Source organism: Hippocampus guttulatus, chromosome 6, assembly GCF_054856545.1.
Source record: "Hippocampus guttulatus isolate MCC_2025c chromosome 6, RoL_Hgut_1.0, whole genome shotgun sequence".
Taxonomy (NCBI): Eukaryota; Metazoa; Chordata; class Actinopteri; order Syngnathiformes; family Syngnathidae; genus Hippocampus; species Hippocampus guttulatus.
The window spans coordinates 21,623,392-21,638,568 of NC_141266.1; the positions used below are offsets into that span (position 1 = coordinate 21,623,392).

Sequence of the window (15,177 nt, forward strand, 5' to 3'; positions counted from 1 at the left end):
AACTGTATGTGTAGAGGATGTGTTTCTTCGCGCGCAAATACAACGGGAGGGGAAAAGTGTGTACCGTGTGAGTGACTGTCTCTTGCCAGCGTGGTTTTTTTTTTCTTTTTTTGAATTATTTGTTGGCGGCGCAGCATGCAAATGGAGGGCGCGTTTGCATGCAGGCCCTCACTCATGCGTGTACGTGTGAGGACGCGCCAGCCAACTCTTGAGTGGCCATCATATATCGCATAGTTCCCGTGCATGCACACGCCACTGCTCACATACCAATTCCCTATCCCTCGCACCACATGCGAGGTTCTCTGTCTCCCTCCGCCCCCCCCCCCCCCCACACACACACACAAAACAACCAACCAAAAAAAAAAAAAAAAACGCACGACAGAGCGCCTGCTTGTCTGCAGATGGCTTGTGTTAATGAAGTCTTAATTGGAACGTGAATAATGAGAGGGTAATCTAACTCGAAAGGAGCGCGTGGCTCTTCACGCGTGTCCTCTAAACGGAAAGAAAGACCGAGTACGCCGTGTCTGACATGCCGGCGCGATACTTGACACACGATACAAAGTTGGACGAAACGAAGCGAATTTCCGCCCGGAGATCAATTCTACATAGAACTTTGCCTGCGAGCTGAATTCTCACGGTATATTATTTGACTTGACGATATCCTGAGAATCCATCTTGTTTCCGAGCCCGCTGAGTTGTCGATTAATACTGTGATGAACCGCTGAGTCTGTTTCGTTGGGCCACTCTAACCGTATAACGTCGCGAGAATTTTGAAAATCTGATGATGAGATGAATTGAGTGTTTTGTGTGGGGAGGAACGGCTTTTTTGGTGAACGGGCCAAAATGCCTCCCGAGTTAGCGTAGCGCAGTCCATCCATCCATTTTCTTATCCGCTTCTCCTCACAAGAGTCGCTGGGCGTGCTGGAGCCCACCCCAGCTGTCTTCGGGCAGTAGGCGGGGGACACCCTGAACCGGTTGCCAGCCAATCGCAGGGCACGCAAAGACGAATAACCATCCACACTCACAGTCACAAATCGGGACAATTTCGAGTGTTCAGTTTAGCTACCATGCATGTTTTTGGAATATGGGAGGAAACCGGAACACCCGGAGAAAACCCACGCAGGCACAGGGAGAACATGCACACTCCGCACAGGAAGGCCGGGGCCTGGGGTCGAACCCTGCACCTCTGCACGTGCTCACCAGTCGACTACCCTACCGTCCGTAAAAGAGTCAAACTTGATTATGATGAAACCAAAATGAAAGCAGTTAATAATGGAATAAAACCTCCGCTCAGTCAGATGTATGATGACTGGACTGGCCAATATTGCCAACTATCGTGACACAAAATCACTCGCGAACAACCGCGGACAAATACGGAAACGCTCAGTCTTTAAACGGTACTGTGAAGTCACAAATCTATTCTTCGTCCCTCGCTTTTGTTCTTTAAGAAAAAAGTGCCCCCCCCCCCTACCCCCAAAAAACTTGCTCATTTATTTGCGCCCCGCGATTGCCCCAAACTCCGCCGGGATCGGCCCCAGCTCACCCACAAACCTCATGAGGATAATGAAAATGGATAGACGGCGACATCTCCTCCCATTTTCCACATCGTCCGCCTCCTTCCATTCATCCATTTTTCCTCATCGATTACTTGACACCGTTGCAATATTTGACAAAGGGAAGGCAAGCGCAAAAATAGTGGCAAAGCACCGCCCGGCACAAATGCTTTGTTTACCAGAAGATCGCAGCAGTCGCCCTTGGCAACCAGCATCCTTGTTTACCTAGCCCATGTGTGTGTGTGTGTGTGTGTGTGCGCGCGCGTGCCGTCATACGATCGCCATAGCAACCGGCCGGTTGCCCTGACGATTTTCCGATGCCGTTGTTTTGTCTCGGCAGACACACCTGCTGTTTCTTCTCACCGCGCTTTGTGTTCCTCCCGCCCCGAGATGTCACTTTGAGTAGAAATCTCACATAAGAGGAACCGATGGCGCAGGTTGCCCCCCCCCCCAGCCCCCCCAACCCGAGCCTCTTTCACAGTCACAATCAAGGCCTAATGAAGGGAGAGACGGAGGTGCTGATGGATAGATTGTCGGAAAGAAGGAAGGCCAGTGGCACAGATCTGGCAACAATCAGCCGCCTCGTCTACGACACAGCCTCGAATCAATGAACAAGACGTGACTGATCGATGACTTGATAGCGCAAGATGGATGGACAGCAATCAGAGCAGGGCTGGGAAATGATGAATGGATGGATGGATGGATGGATGGATGGATGGATGAGGAGAGAAGTGTGAATCCAAGGTCACTGGGAACGCCGGTGCCGCCGTTGCCGCGTGTAATTTCTGTCGGTTTATGTGAGCCGTCAGCTGCCGTCAATAAAGGCGCGAGGTTAAAAATGTGCATCTTAGCCTTCCCCTGCCCTACGTTCTGCTGGCGCGCGTGATGATGCGAACAGCCTGTTTGCACCTGGGATGGCCTTGCCTTCGATCAATAGCTTGTGGTGACAGCTAAGAGCTGATTAATCAAACGTATGGATCAGTCTCTCCCGGAGCTGCCCCCCCAGCCCCTCTCCGTCCCCCTCCCTCCTCAATTACCAGCTTCATTACATTGCCTTAACACCCCACTGGGACCTTTCCCTCGCTTCTCTCAACATCTCCCTGTTGCCTCTTTCGAAAGCCTCCCTTCCTTCAATCGCATCATCTTTTTCACGTCCTCCCCTTTTGTTTTGGATTTTTGTAACCCCGCGTTGATTCACGGCACGGCTAATTCGGCCGTCACGGCTGAAAAATCGCATCGCGGCCACCGCCGTCTAAATGCATTCAGAGGAAGCAAGAAGCGTTGGGGAGTGCGCGGTCATTTCCAGAGGTTGGGCATCGCGTCAGACTGACGATTTTCTGATGAGAAATTTTTATTGGAAAAAATAAAAAAATGACAGGCTAAGCACTGACGGAAGTGGCTTTTCGTCCGAAGTGGGTTTCCTTGCGCCATACTCACGTAACACCGAGAAGTATACTTGCATTGACAAGCTTTTCAATATCTGGATAATGATCATTCATATTTAATGCTGGCCGAGCCCTACAATGCCACAGATGGCAAAATGGATGCGTTCACGTTCTTTGCTTTGTAGCACGGCTGAAGCTTCAATTGGGTGAAAATGGGTGTGTCGGCCACATGCTGTAGTTGTTCTTTTCACTCTGCTTGGAATCAATATTGTCCCCCCCCCCCCCCCCCAAGTCTTTTACCTTCTCTTTCAGGAACTCCTTCTCTCTCAGGGATTGTTCTTGCATTTCTTGACTTTTCTTTTATCACCATCATTCCCGCAGCCTTCGTCTTCTCCCTGTGGCATTAACACTGTCTCATTGCCTCAGTGCTATGACTAAGCACCGTGTGTGTGTGTGTGTGTGTGTGTGTGTGTGTGTGTGTGTGTGTGTGTGTGTGTGTGTGTGTGTTTTGCACTTGTTCTTGCTCTGGCTGTGTGTGTGTGTGTGCGTGTGTGTGTGTGTGTGTGTGTGTGTGTGTGTTTTGCACTTGTTCTTGCTCTGGCTGTGTGTGTGTGTGTGTGTGTGTGTTTTGCACTTGTTCTTGCTCTGGCTGTGTGTGTGTGTGTGTGTGTGTGTGTTTTGCACTTGTTCTTGCTCTGGCTGTGTGTGTGGGTGTGTGTGTGCGTGTGTGTGTGCGCGCTGAGGGGCTATGCAGAACATGTGTGTGCATGCATGCATAATAAATCCCGGGCGATGGATCTCGGTAGTCGTGACATTTTTTAGACAGAGCGAGTCACGACTGAATCACGCTTCCTTCATCCCGTCCTCTCTCTCACTCTCTCTCTCTCTCTCTCTGTCTCTCTCTCTCGCTCTCCCTGTCTCTCCATCTCTTTTTTTTCTTTCTTTCCCTTTTTGAATCATCCTCTCCAGCACCAGCTTTGCTTTCATCCTCCCACACTCCATTTCTCCGTCGATGCAATGCCTGCTAAGCCCCCCCCCCCGGTTCTCCTCTCCTCTCCAGCGGTCCCATTCATTGCCTGTGTTCCTCTTGGCCTTCCATCTGCCCTTTATGTCGCTCCAAAGTCAGCCGGGGTCCCCCAGGCCTCTCCCTTCTTCTCCATCTTTTTTATTTTATTTTGTTTATTCTTTTATATTTTTATTTTGGACCACTGTGGCCGTCAGCTCCCCCCCCCCTCCCCGCCGCATGTCACTTCAACCGCCACCCCTCCTCCCCCTACTTGTCTTCCCTCAACCCTACTCGTGTCCCTCATCTAATACGTAGTTGCCCTGTAATCCAGATCAGCTGGCCTTCATTCTTAATCTCGTCACTTCTCAATCCCCCCGCGGTGCTTCCACTCTGACTGTGTGTTTGCATGTGCGCGTGTATGTGCACGCGTGTGTCAGAAGGAGAGAAAGAGCGGTTATGTGAGAAACACCCGCGGTCAAAATTCCCGAGTGAAAAATGACAAATGTCATTTGCCGAACAAAGGTTAAAACCACAAGAACATATTGTACATACCAGGGAATAAGTCATTGGGCTTTTCCCTCCGGGTTATGATTAAATCAGGTATGATTTGGTGGTGTCATGATAGCATAAATCTGACTTCAAGAGACTATACCTGCTTAAAATACGGCAACTGAACTCTTCATGTGTCTCCACCCCTCCCCCACCTTGTTTTTCGAAATTGCTTCTACAGTCATGTTATGAGGCAAATCGTATTTTATAGGAGTTGGGAACAAATAGCTTCAAGTAAGCAAGCACACGTAGCACACCTTTTGGGGAGAAAGGTTAGTTTGCCATCTGCTCAACCATGCATGAATACCACTACCAAAATTTCTGCGTTGTCATTTCTTCTTTTTTTTTTACCGGGTGGTATTGCCGTACTTGTTTAGGACTCGTATAGTGTTTGAAGACACTCGACTTTCTGTAATCGAGGTCAAAAAGTCTAATAGGAGGCAGACACGTGACAGTGCGTTGACATTTTCTGATGGCTCTCTAATAGTGGATATCAAAGCATCACAATTAGACTATTGTCAAATACCAAGACCGCTTTGTATTCATGCTTTTTCACCCGCAGATGAATCGGCCGATCCAGGTGAAACCAGCCGACAGTGAGGGGAGAGGAGGTGAGGCGCGCGCACACACACACTGAACGACAGAGAGAAGACTAAGAGTCAAAATGGATCAGACAGATATGGAGAGCAGTCATCAGGGGAGTTTGGCAGCCTCCACACACAGACTCTCCTTATTCCACTGTAGTGAATACTGCTCCCTGGTGGAAAACCGAGGTAGTGTCCTACAAAAACAACAAACGTACTAGCACAGATGAAATGATGTTTAAGGTCCGGAGCATCATAAGCTGTGGTTTGCGTTAAAATTCACTACCATTTTTTCTCGAAGTGACTAATAGGCACCGGCAGCTTTTGTGAGTGGAGCAAGTGGGTGCAAAGAAAGTTCAGTCATCTTTCAAAACAAGAAAATGCGACAGGAAAATTTTTGTTGAAGCAGTTAAGTTGATAATGTGAGCTCAATTCAATCCATTTCAATTGGATTTTTATTGCCCTTAACCTTTGAAGCGTCATTGACCACATAAAATTATACCGCATAATGAAATTCTGCACACTTTAAACGGCGCGAGTTCAATGCAAAAGAGTCCTTGTGATAATATGAAGCGCCTGTGAGGGAGTGGGTGGAGTCGCGGCAGCAACAACCTCAGCTCATTCATTGCCGCCAACGTACCCCATGCAGAAGAGGAGAGAAGTGGCAATAAAACAGGCCAAAATTTGCATGTCAGGGCCGCGATGATGAATATTTCCTTTTTTAAGCAATTGTGATTTAAGATAATTTGTGAGTCATATCTTATTAGTCTCTACAGTTGAATGTGAAAATTAACAGAGGAATACAGTGGTGCCTTGAGATACGAGTGCCCTGACTTATGATTTTTTTACTATGACTTGAGTGCAAACTTGAGAGCGCTCTGTGATGGCAGTGACCTCAATTCGGCAGCGTTATGGCAAATAATTCACAGTTCTTAAAAAAAAAAAAGAAGAAGAAGGCTCCAATCTGTTTGTTGTCATTCCCAGTGGAAATTTACTGTCAAAATAAACATGAAACAAAGAGAATTACATGGTGTTTATTGCCTTGAGAACTAGCTTAGCTTAATGCTAACATGTAATAAGAATCACCATTGAGATGCAAACGGTCAGCATCAATGATTTACTGTTTAATAACCATTTAAGCAACAAATGTTTGAACAAAAATTGTAGAGTAACACATATAGACACACAAATTAAAAATACTCACAAGCATGTACATCTTCTTTATCATCCTCTAGTACGACCAATGTTTAATATTACAGAGAAACCGACTCACCGTGGTAGTGTCGTCGTTTGTGTCTACGTAAGTGGCCTCAAAGGACCCCTGGAGGACCTCTGGCTGCTAAGAATATGATTTTCAAGAGCAGACTCTGCTCCAAATCATTTTCCTCCTTGTTCGCTTTGCACCTCAGAGGACAGGAAGTTGTTTGTGGGCATGCTGGGAAAGCAACAGAGCGACGAGGACGTTCGAAGGCTGTTTGAGCCCTTTGGCAGCATCGACGAGTGCACCGTGTTGAGAGGACCTGACGGCACCAGCAAAGGTACGCGACGGGTCACGGCTGATTTGAATGGAGCTCATGTTGTCTGACTGACTCGCTTTTGTTGTTCCTGTTCCTTTAGGGTGTGCATTTGTCAAATTCCAGGGACACGCTGAAGCCCAGGCTGCAATCAATAGCCTGCACGGGAGTCGCACAATGCCTGTGAGTTGAAGGTGCTTCCAAATGATCAGAAAGCCTCCGGGCCTTTGGCTATGAAACAGCGATCCGGGCTTGCGTGAGCCAAATCTATACAATAAATGAAAAGATGAGCAAGACTAGCCATCCCATTATCACGTTTCCTTGAATAGACCACTTAAGAAAAACACCGTGCTCAAATCGATTCCTCCCATTTCCTGTCAGGAAAAAACCCCGAAACAAAACAAAAAAACAAAACAAAACAGGTCATTGCTAGAACGGCCTCACTTCATAGATGGCCTTTTTTCAGTAGATTGATTCTGATTCAGTTTCTGGTTTGATCCGTAACATGTCAGAAAATGTCTGACAGAGATAATCGGGAAGCTTTCATGGAGGACAAAAGAAATCAGAATATTCGAGGCTGAAATTGCGAGCATTTGGACAAGTTTCACAATGGCTGTGAACCAAAGCGTTTTGAAAAGTGAAAGCCACTTCTTGGCGACCGAATGGTGCAAAGGACGACCGGTTTGATACACGCTACTGAAATAACACATTTGCCAATGATAATGAATGCCATTCATTGATGTGAAGATCATGTCGATGACAAGTCTGACGCTGACGGCGACGCGCTTTCGTGCCAGGGGGCGTCGTCCAGTCTGGTGGTGAAGTTCGCCGACACGGAGAAGGAGCGGGGGCTGAGGAGGATGCAGCAAGTGGCCTCCCAGCTGGGCATCTTCAGCCCCATGACCCTCAACTTCCCCGCCTACAACGCCTACACGCAGGCGGTCAACGCTCAGGCAAGTGGCGCACTCGTGAAAGGATGTCCTCACTTTCCGACGGCTAATTGCTGCTAACCTTGTTAGCCGGACAACAGGACGTACGTCATCTGGCATTTAGCCCGCCTGCAACACGCCGCCATTAACCCACTGACTCGGGCCATAATGCTCTCGTAATTAGATCTCTATTCATCTGCTCTTCCATCACTCGCTCTCCCTTGTCCCTCGCCCTCCTCTCTCGCATCTTCCCAGAAACATTTAACTGTCTCTTTGTCTTCCACGTGCTCTTCCACGATCCCCTCCTCCCCCGTCCCCACGCTACAGCTTGTCCAACAGCAGGCTCTGGTCGCCCAGTCGGCGTACTTGTCCCCCGTGGCGACAGTCGCCGCCGTACAGATGCAGCAGATGGCGGCACTCAATGCCAACGGAATCATCGCCACGCCCATCACGCCCATCACGCCGTCCTCCGGTAGGCGCTCGCTTCGCTCCACTGAGGCGTTTTGCCATCAATTTCAACTTTTTTTGCACTTCAGATACCATGCCGATTTTGATTGCAGCCTCGAGTACTGCCCGATACCTAGCTCGATCCCAAACAATATCAACATGAATGATACATGATTTTATTTTTTTCAGTAGGAAATGTTAGAAGAAACGTGATCAAGTGATACTATTCAAACAAACAACAATAGAAAATAGGACCCACTGATTCCAAACATCTGGGTGATATAAATTCAACCTCAAACATAAAAACGAAGTGCACTTGAATAAAATAAAAATAAAATAAATTAAAGGACCCTGAGGAAAAAAACTATAAACGTTGAAAACTATATTTTTATTTTTTTGTTTATTTATTCATATTTATTTTGCTGATATCGGACTGTTATCCGATATCAATATTGGATCGTGACGCCCCTTTTACTTATAATACATACAATTTCAACAACACAAAGACCTTTATGTCTTTCTGACGCCCGAGATGATTCATTGTTTCACCTGCAGGCCACGAAGACTTTTTTTGATGTTTTTGGGAGGGGGGGGTTCGGCATCCTTCAAAAGTACCCGATACCTTAAAATAATGCTGGTATCGTCCCGATACCGATACCTAGACTCCATACTCACCCAGCCCGTCATATTTTTCCAGCCATTTTTAGTTCAACTCGAAATCAACTCTGCATAAATGTCGTCAACGATGGCTGAGATTTTGTCTGTGCAATTCATGCCTGCAGGGACGAACACTCCACCGACTATCGCAGCTACGCCCGTGCCAGCTCTCCCCCCGCCAATCGGAGTGAATGGTTACGGCAGCGTGCCCGCACCAACCAACGGACAGCAAGGCACCGAGACATTATACACCAACGGCGTTCACACATATCAAGGTATATGATGGATGTGAAACTACAGTCGTCAACAAATGGCCTTTTTTTTTTTTTTGAACATTTCACTTTGGTTCTGACATCAAAAGGATTCATCTCTGCTCGCGGTGCACTTTTCTGTTTTGTGAATTATTATGATTAGTCTCAACATTGTATGCCTGCAAATTCGTTTGACATCAGCCTCCATTTCACCATTGTCAAATTTCAAGTCTTTTTTTTTTTTTTTTCACTTTTCAGAAGCGAGGAACCATAAATAATTCACCAATGCTTGCCTTTTCAGTTTTTTTGTATGACCGTCTCAGCATCATATAGAAATCCTTTTCATATTAGCCATCACCTTTTGTAAAATTGAAAGTCTTTTTTTTTTTTTGTGGTTCTCTCCTGACAGCTAAAATAATTCCTCTGCGGTCACTGGGTAGCACTGCATATGCATTACGATAAATCCTGTCCGCCCACGTTAACAATACGGATTGTCTGCAGCCGATTTGGTAAAGCGTTTTGCTCGCCGCTGTTTCCTCTTTTGACCAAGTAAGGAATGCTGCGTTTTTTTTCCCCCTCTCAAACAAAATGGTGCAATGGACGACCGGTTTGATACACGCTACTGAAATAACACATTTGCCAATGATAATGAATGCCATTCATTGATGTGAAGATCATGTCGATGACAAGATGCCATCTCTCAAGTCCTCTTCTGCGCCTCACAATTGGAAAAGCGCTGAGTCAGAATGTGGCATTTCAAACAACAACAAGGAACAGTTAATTTTTCAATCTCAACATCGTTTTTTTTTTCCCAGCTCAAACTCCAGCAGCTTTGGACCCGCTCCAGCAGGCCTATGCCGGCATGCAGCACTACACAGGTGGGTGCACTCCACTCTGGAGCCTCACACACATCAACCACTTGCAATTTGTCTGATCTTCTTTTTGGTGGTAAACATATGCTACCATTTTATTGTATTTTATTTCCCCCATTACTTATTTATTTACTTTTTTCTCTGGTCGTCAACTATTTTTCGATAAATTCCTCAATAGTTTTAACAACAGGCGCTTCAGAAACCCCCCCCCCCCAAATATTCCGGATGTGCACGTGTCCGTGCAGAAGCGGTGAAGACTCTGTAACTTCCGCTAACAACCCAGGCTAAACTTTGCTCCTTTCCGACAGACAAAGCTTGTCTCTCATATACCGTGAGTCACTTCAACATAGTTCCTTGGCAACAATTCCTACGTAGACATTGATTTGGCGACACCTCGGGTGTTCTTCGCAAAGTGTCGGGGGGAAAAAAACCTGCAAAGGGTTGAAATTGCAGTTATTATTCAACCACAAATATATGAAGAAATCACTGTATCGGTTGATAAATGCAGCATATTTCCGACTGAAAACAGCTTTTTCATATTGACTGTATTCCACTACAACAGTTTGGCCCAAGTTCGAAAGAGGAAGGCGAACTTGTGGAATATTGTTATTCTTCTTAAAAGCTGGTCCGTCAAGCATCATGATCGAAAATGCGCTGCGTGTGTGGAGGATTTATCGCCACAGAGTGGAGAGGGAGGTGGGGGACAGCGGTGGTCTCGGTCATTGTTTTTGCAGACGTTTTATAGTTTTCACCTTCAACGGGACACATTTGGGCTGGAAATAAACACACCCCATTGGACGTTCCCGTGTTGCCACCTGTTGGCGCCGCCCAATCGGATAACGTCGCCGTTTGTCTGCCCCAGTAGCGGCGTACCCCGCCGCCTACGGATTGGTCGGTCAGCCGTTCCCCCAGCAGCCGACGCTGGTTGCCCAGCAACACCAGCAGCCCCAGCAACAGCAGCAAAGAGAAGGTGATGACTTTTTTTTTTTTTTTTAGTCTGTGTTTAGGACCACACCCCTTTTCTCCAGACATCCCCTATAAAGTTGTCTTGTGTGTGCGGCAGGTCCTGAGGGCTGCAACATCTTCATCTACCACCTGCCTCAGGAGTTCAGTGATTCCGAAATGCTGCAGATGTTTTTGCCCTTTGGCAATGTCATTTCGGCGAAGGTGTTTGTTGACCGGGCCACCAACCAGAGCAAATGTTTTGGTGAGACGCACACGTAAACACACACACACCCATGTGGTAGACAAAGGGAGCAGCGGGAAGGCAGACAGCGGCTGTATCGGACACAGCAAAGGACAAGTGGTAAAAAAAAAAAATAATACACAGGGTGTGGGGGAGGCTTACAGAGGATGAGTTATGCTGCCCATTAATTATTTTGATGTACAGTGCCGTGCTGTGTCTCAAAGTTGAGGCGGGATGACATGAATTCCAGGATCCTCAAAACAAGCTGTCCTCTTTTTTTTTTTTTTTTTTGTCATCCTCCCCTTCCAGGATTTGTGAGTTTCGACAACCCGGCCAGCGCTCAGGCCGCCATCCAGGCGATGAACGGCTTCCAGATTGGCATGAAGAGACTGAAAGTGCAGCTCAAGAGGCCCAAGGATGCCAACCGCCCGTACTGAGTGACAGACCGAGGATGAATACAGAAATGAAGGTGAGCTTGCTCATGACACGCCAAACCAAAGGTGATAGCGCATGAGTCAAACACCGGGAAGAAATAACGAGACGAAATGAAAACAGAGCAACGAGGAAATATAACGTCGACAATGTTTTTCTGGGCAAAACAGTGGCACCAAACACCCTCGGATGAATTCAAGTGAAAGATAAACAAATTCCAAGTTATGTGGTGAGGGCGTCTAAACTGAGCACAATTGAGCCTGACAATTGTGAACAAGACATGCTGTAGTGTATTCATTTTTGTTGGTCCACAAATTTTTGTTGGTCCACAAAGAACAAATACATTGCCGTGGCCAAGGTAGCTTTAATGGTACGAAGGAGAAAACCGGCAAGAAATAAAAGAGGGTATGCTAACAACATCCCATTTATTTCAGTGACAGAGACTTTCCACACTTCGCTTTTTAGCCACATGTACACGTGAAACTGTAAATATAGTTAATATACTGTATTTTGTTATTTTGTTCAAAAAGAAAAATTCTCCATTACCGGTATTGAAATACGAACAATAGATAAATAAAGTACGGTCGGCGCTAATGGTCTTTTATTACAACCGTCGTCAGCACAGGATGGCAGTAAAATGTCCAATTTTAATTGACTGCAATCATGTTGATTTTCTTCCCTGCTGCTGTTCTGTTTCTTTTGCTATCATGGCAACTCAGCCGAGATCCTTCCGTCCAATCAGTTTTCAGCAGTACCACCATCGCTAAGGCAATGGTCGCCTGGTGAGCGATAAAAGCCCCTCCCCCGCCCACTTCCTCAAACATAGTTGCGAGTTGATTGGCCGGCCTCTGTTTGGGTTGCCTTGGCCGATTGATTGCCTGCGTAGGCTCGACCGTCTTTGTGTCGTCACATCGAGCGAGCGGCCGTCGGCTGACCTGCATGTCCTGTTGCCGTGGTGACCACAGATTGTGTCGGGCGATTTTTCTATTGACACTCTGATCAATAGCGGACAAAAGTCAAGACACGATAAATACGATTGGACATTTGTTACTGACGCGCAGCGGTCATTTGAGCCATTGTGTGGTTTGATTCTTTCGTCGCTTTGTTTTTGATGAGTTTCTGTGGGTTTTGTGTCACTGCTCCATTGAACAGATGGTGAGTGCTTATGCGTGTGTTTACACGCGTGTCACAGGAGAAGAGAAACTATTCATGACTACTGTGTGTAGTGTCAATACGGGTCGAACAGCACTGTATTTCAAACTGAGGTCGATAGTCATGTGATATTTCCAAATAGGCGTTATTATTTTCCAATTGTAATCATGTGTTTGGAGGTACAAAGGGAAGTGCAACATAATCACCAAATATAATCTCAGGCAGTGATTTTCAAAGTGTTATGGGCTCCCTCTAGTGGTATGGGAAAAAGATAACACCTCAAAATGACAGTAATTTAAACTATTTTTTAAAATTGTATTTTATTTATTTATTTATTGTGCCAGAATAGGACAGTTTTTTTTCAAACACAAATTTTACATACAGGTTGTATTGAACTTTTATGTGCAAGCAAGTAAAAAAAAAAAAGAAATCCTTTTTACTTTTGGAGGTTCCACTGGATTGTGGTTGTGATGGTTGAAAAAACAAATGCCTCTTGCATACTGTAGAAGAGCCTTCAACCGAATGAGGAATTCTGAGAGGAAAAACGACATGTAGCAAATGCCCTGCGTTTGAGTTCAGTCCAAATATCACACACAAAAATGTGTCGCAGCTGTCACGGCAGTGTGAGAAGCGTTTTCACACAGCGCCCCCTATTATAAATAAAAGGCGTGTGATGTTATTTGCAAAAACACTTTCGCATAACACACACATGCTTCATTTGCATCCAAAGAGGATGCCACTGGAACAATATTCGCACGCCCCTGTAAATGAAGCTTTGGTGCACATTTTAAGCTCAACCAATCAGAGGGACAACATATACAAGAAAACAGGACATGACAATATCCATTTGGTGTCCCGCCGCTACTTTGAACCACGGTACACAAAATATGACGTCTAACGAAGCTTCTGTCCTTCTCTCTACCCCTTGTCAACCACCGCCATTATCATACTTTCCATCCATCCATCCATCCATCCCTCCGTTCACAGATGACCTTTCCAAGCCGAGGTGGAAATTCCAGAGCGCTTTTTCCTCTGTGCACAGGAGTGCTTTTCCGTGCTTGCGCTGACACACACACACACACACACACACACACACACACACAAGCAACCTCCAAGACCGCCGACAAGTGTACATACTACAAACACACTCCACGTAGAGCCGAGAGCGCCATCTAGTCGCCGACAGGGTGTTTTAGTCCAGTGCGAGCCTGACGTATGTGGACAGTTTACTTTAAAAAAAAAAGAAAAAAGTGCTGATATATCACTTCCATAGACATTTCTATACATCTCTATTACCTGACAAATATAGAGGGGCTGACCGGATGACGGTGTTTTCATTTCAGTACAAAAAAATGTAAAACAAGACAGAAGCAAAGAAAGAAAACACACAGAAAGGGGAGAAGGTGTAAATAACTTAGTCGACAAAGAACAGCATTTAAAAACATGAAAAAAACATGCAAAAAGATCTTTAGCAACTCTGAAAAAGGACACAACATTATTATTATTATTATTATTATTGTCATTGTTATTGTTATTATGACCACGAATAACATTATCATCTTCGTCAAAAGGGATTATCACATTCCAAATTGTACAATGGGAAAATCACTAACCTATTTTAAATTTCTACGTAGATTTTAGGTGAACAACACAGGGAGGGGGAGGGGGGTTGGTCGCACTTTTATTCGGGAGGTTTTAATATTTGAGCTATTTTTTATTTATTTATCTAATTATTTTGTTTATTGGGTGGGGGAGAAAAGGGGACTGAGTGGGTTGCAATATTTTCATTTTAGAAATTTTCTAGAGAAAACAAAAAAAACAAAACGTTCCGAGGGCCTGTTTGTGTCAGACTCTCGCAATGGCGTAATTATAATGTATTATTAATGACAACAACGATTATATTTATTTCTAATTTATTGAACCCTGTTTTTGATTCGCTCTCTTTTTAAGTTAAAATAAAAAGTATCCTACTACAGACGTGTCCTGTCGTGTTTTACAAAGCGTGGGCGTGAGCAAGGAATGGTGGAATCGTGAATCATTTCCCTACAGTCCATCGTGCAAGAAAAAACGCATTTCTGCATTTTAATCATGCCTCACTGAGTCATACATTTTTGGGGGGGAATATTGTTCATAATTTTTACTCTACTGTATCTGGATAGCCGTGTGTTATTACTTCAATGCATATTAGAAATTGTGGAATGTTCAAATTTTGTATAAAGTGGTTTTAAACGCCCAAATGTGGAAAGCATAAATAGGACAGAAGGTTTCAGGAACCCTTCAAGTTTCATTCCTCTTTCAAAATATTGTCTTTTGTTATTCCATTTGTGACCAGCAGGAGGCGCCATTAATTAAAAAACGCGTCGTGTATGAGGCAAGTGTTCTCTGTTATCTCGTGTTTTTCTTTGAGGGAGTTGGCCGTTTATTATCATGAGTTTGTTTGTTTTAATCTCTCCATACACGATTTCAGTTCACTACACTAATGTAGTTAGTTTAGTTGTGCAATAATTCATTGATTAATTGACAACTAATCCATTATCAGATTAATCAAGTATTATGATACCAATTAGCTGTTTTGAGGTCTTGTTTTAAATGAAAATTGTCCAACAGGGAACAGACTTGTGGGCTAATCTTGGCGTTGTTGTAAATGCGTGGACACAGCT

General features: G+C 45.2%; 1 protein-coding gene across 5 annotated transcripts in view; it reads left to right on the forward strand.

Annotated features, from left to right (window-relative positions):
• Window positions 1-14,490, forward strand: part of celf3b (cugbp, Elav-like family member 3b) — a 35,868-nt gene extending 21,378 nt beyond the window's left edge. For 2 of the 5 annotated variants that reach the window (XM_086114510.1, XM_086114514.1), the window contains 11 exons: window positions 5,056-5,104; window positions 6,487-6,615; window positions 6,695-6,774; window positions 7,389-7,544; window positions 7,776-7,992; window positions 8,750-8,899; window positions 9,691-9,753; window positions 10,610-10,717; window positions 10,811-10,954; window positions 11,243-11,402; window positions 13,505-14,490. In XM_086114510.1, coding sequence (XP_085970636.1) covers window positions 5,056-5,104; window positions 6,487-6,615; window positions 6,695-6,774; window positions 7,389-7,544; window positions 7,776-7,992; window positions 8,750-8,899; window positions 9,691-9,753; window positions 10,610-10,717; window positions 10,811-10,954; window positions 11,243-11,370 — 1,224 coding nt within the window. In that variant the 3' untranslated portion in view covers window positions 11,371-11,402; window positions 13,505-14,490. The remainder of the gene's footprint in view (window positions 1-5,055; window positions 5,105-6,486; window positions 6,616-6,694; window positions 6,775-7,388; window positions 7,545-7,775; window positions 7,993-8,749; window positions 8,900-9,690; window positions 9,754-10,609; window positions 10,718-10,810; window positions 10,955-11,242; window positions 11,403-13,504) is intronic. The other 3 variants (XM_086114511.1, XM_086114512.1, XM_086114513.1) reach the window with 3 other exon arrangements.
• The last annotated feature ends 687 nt before the right edge of the window (window positions 14,491-15,177 follow it).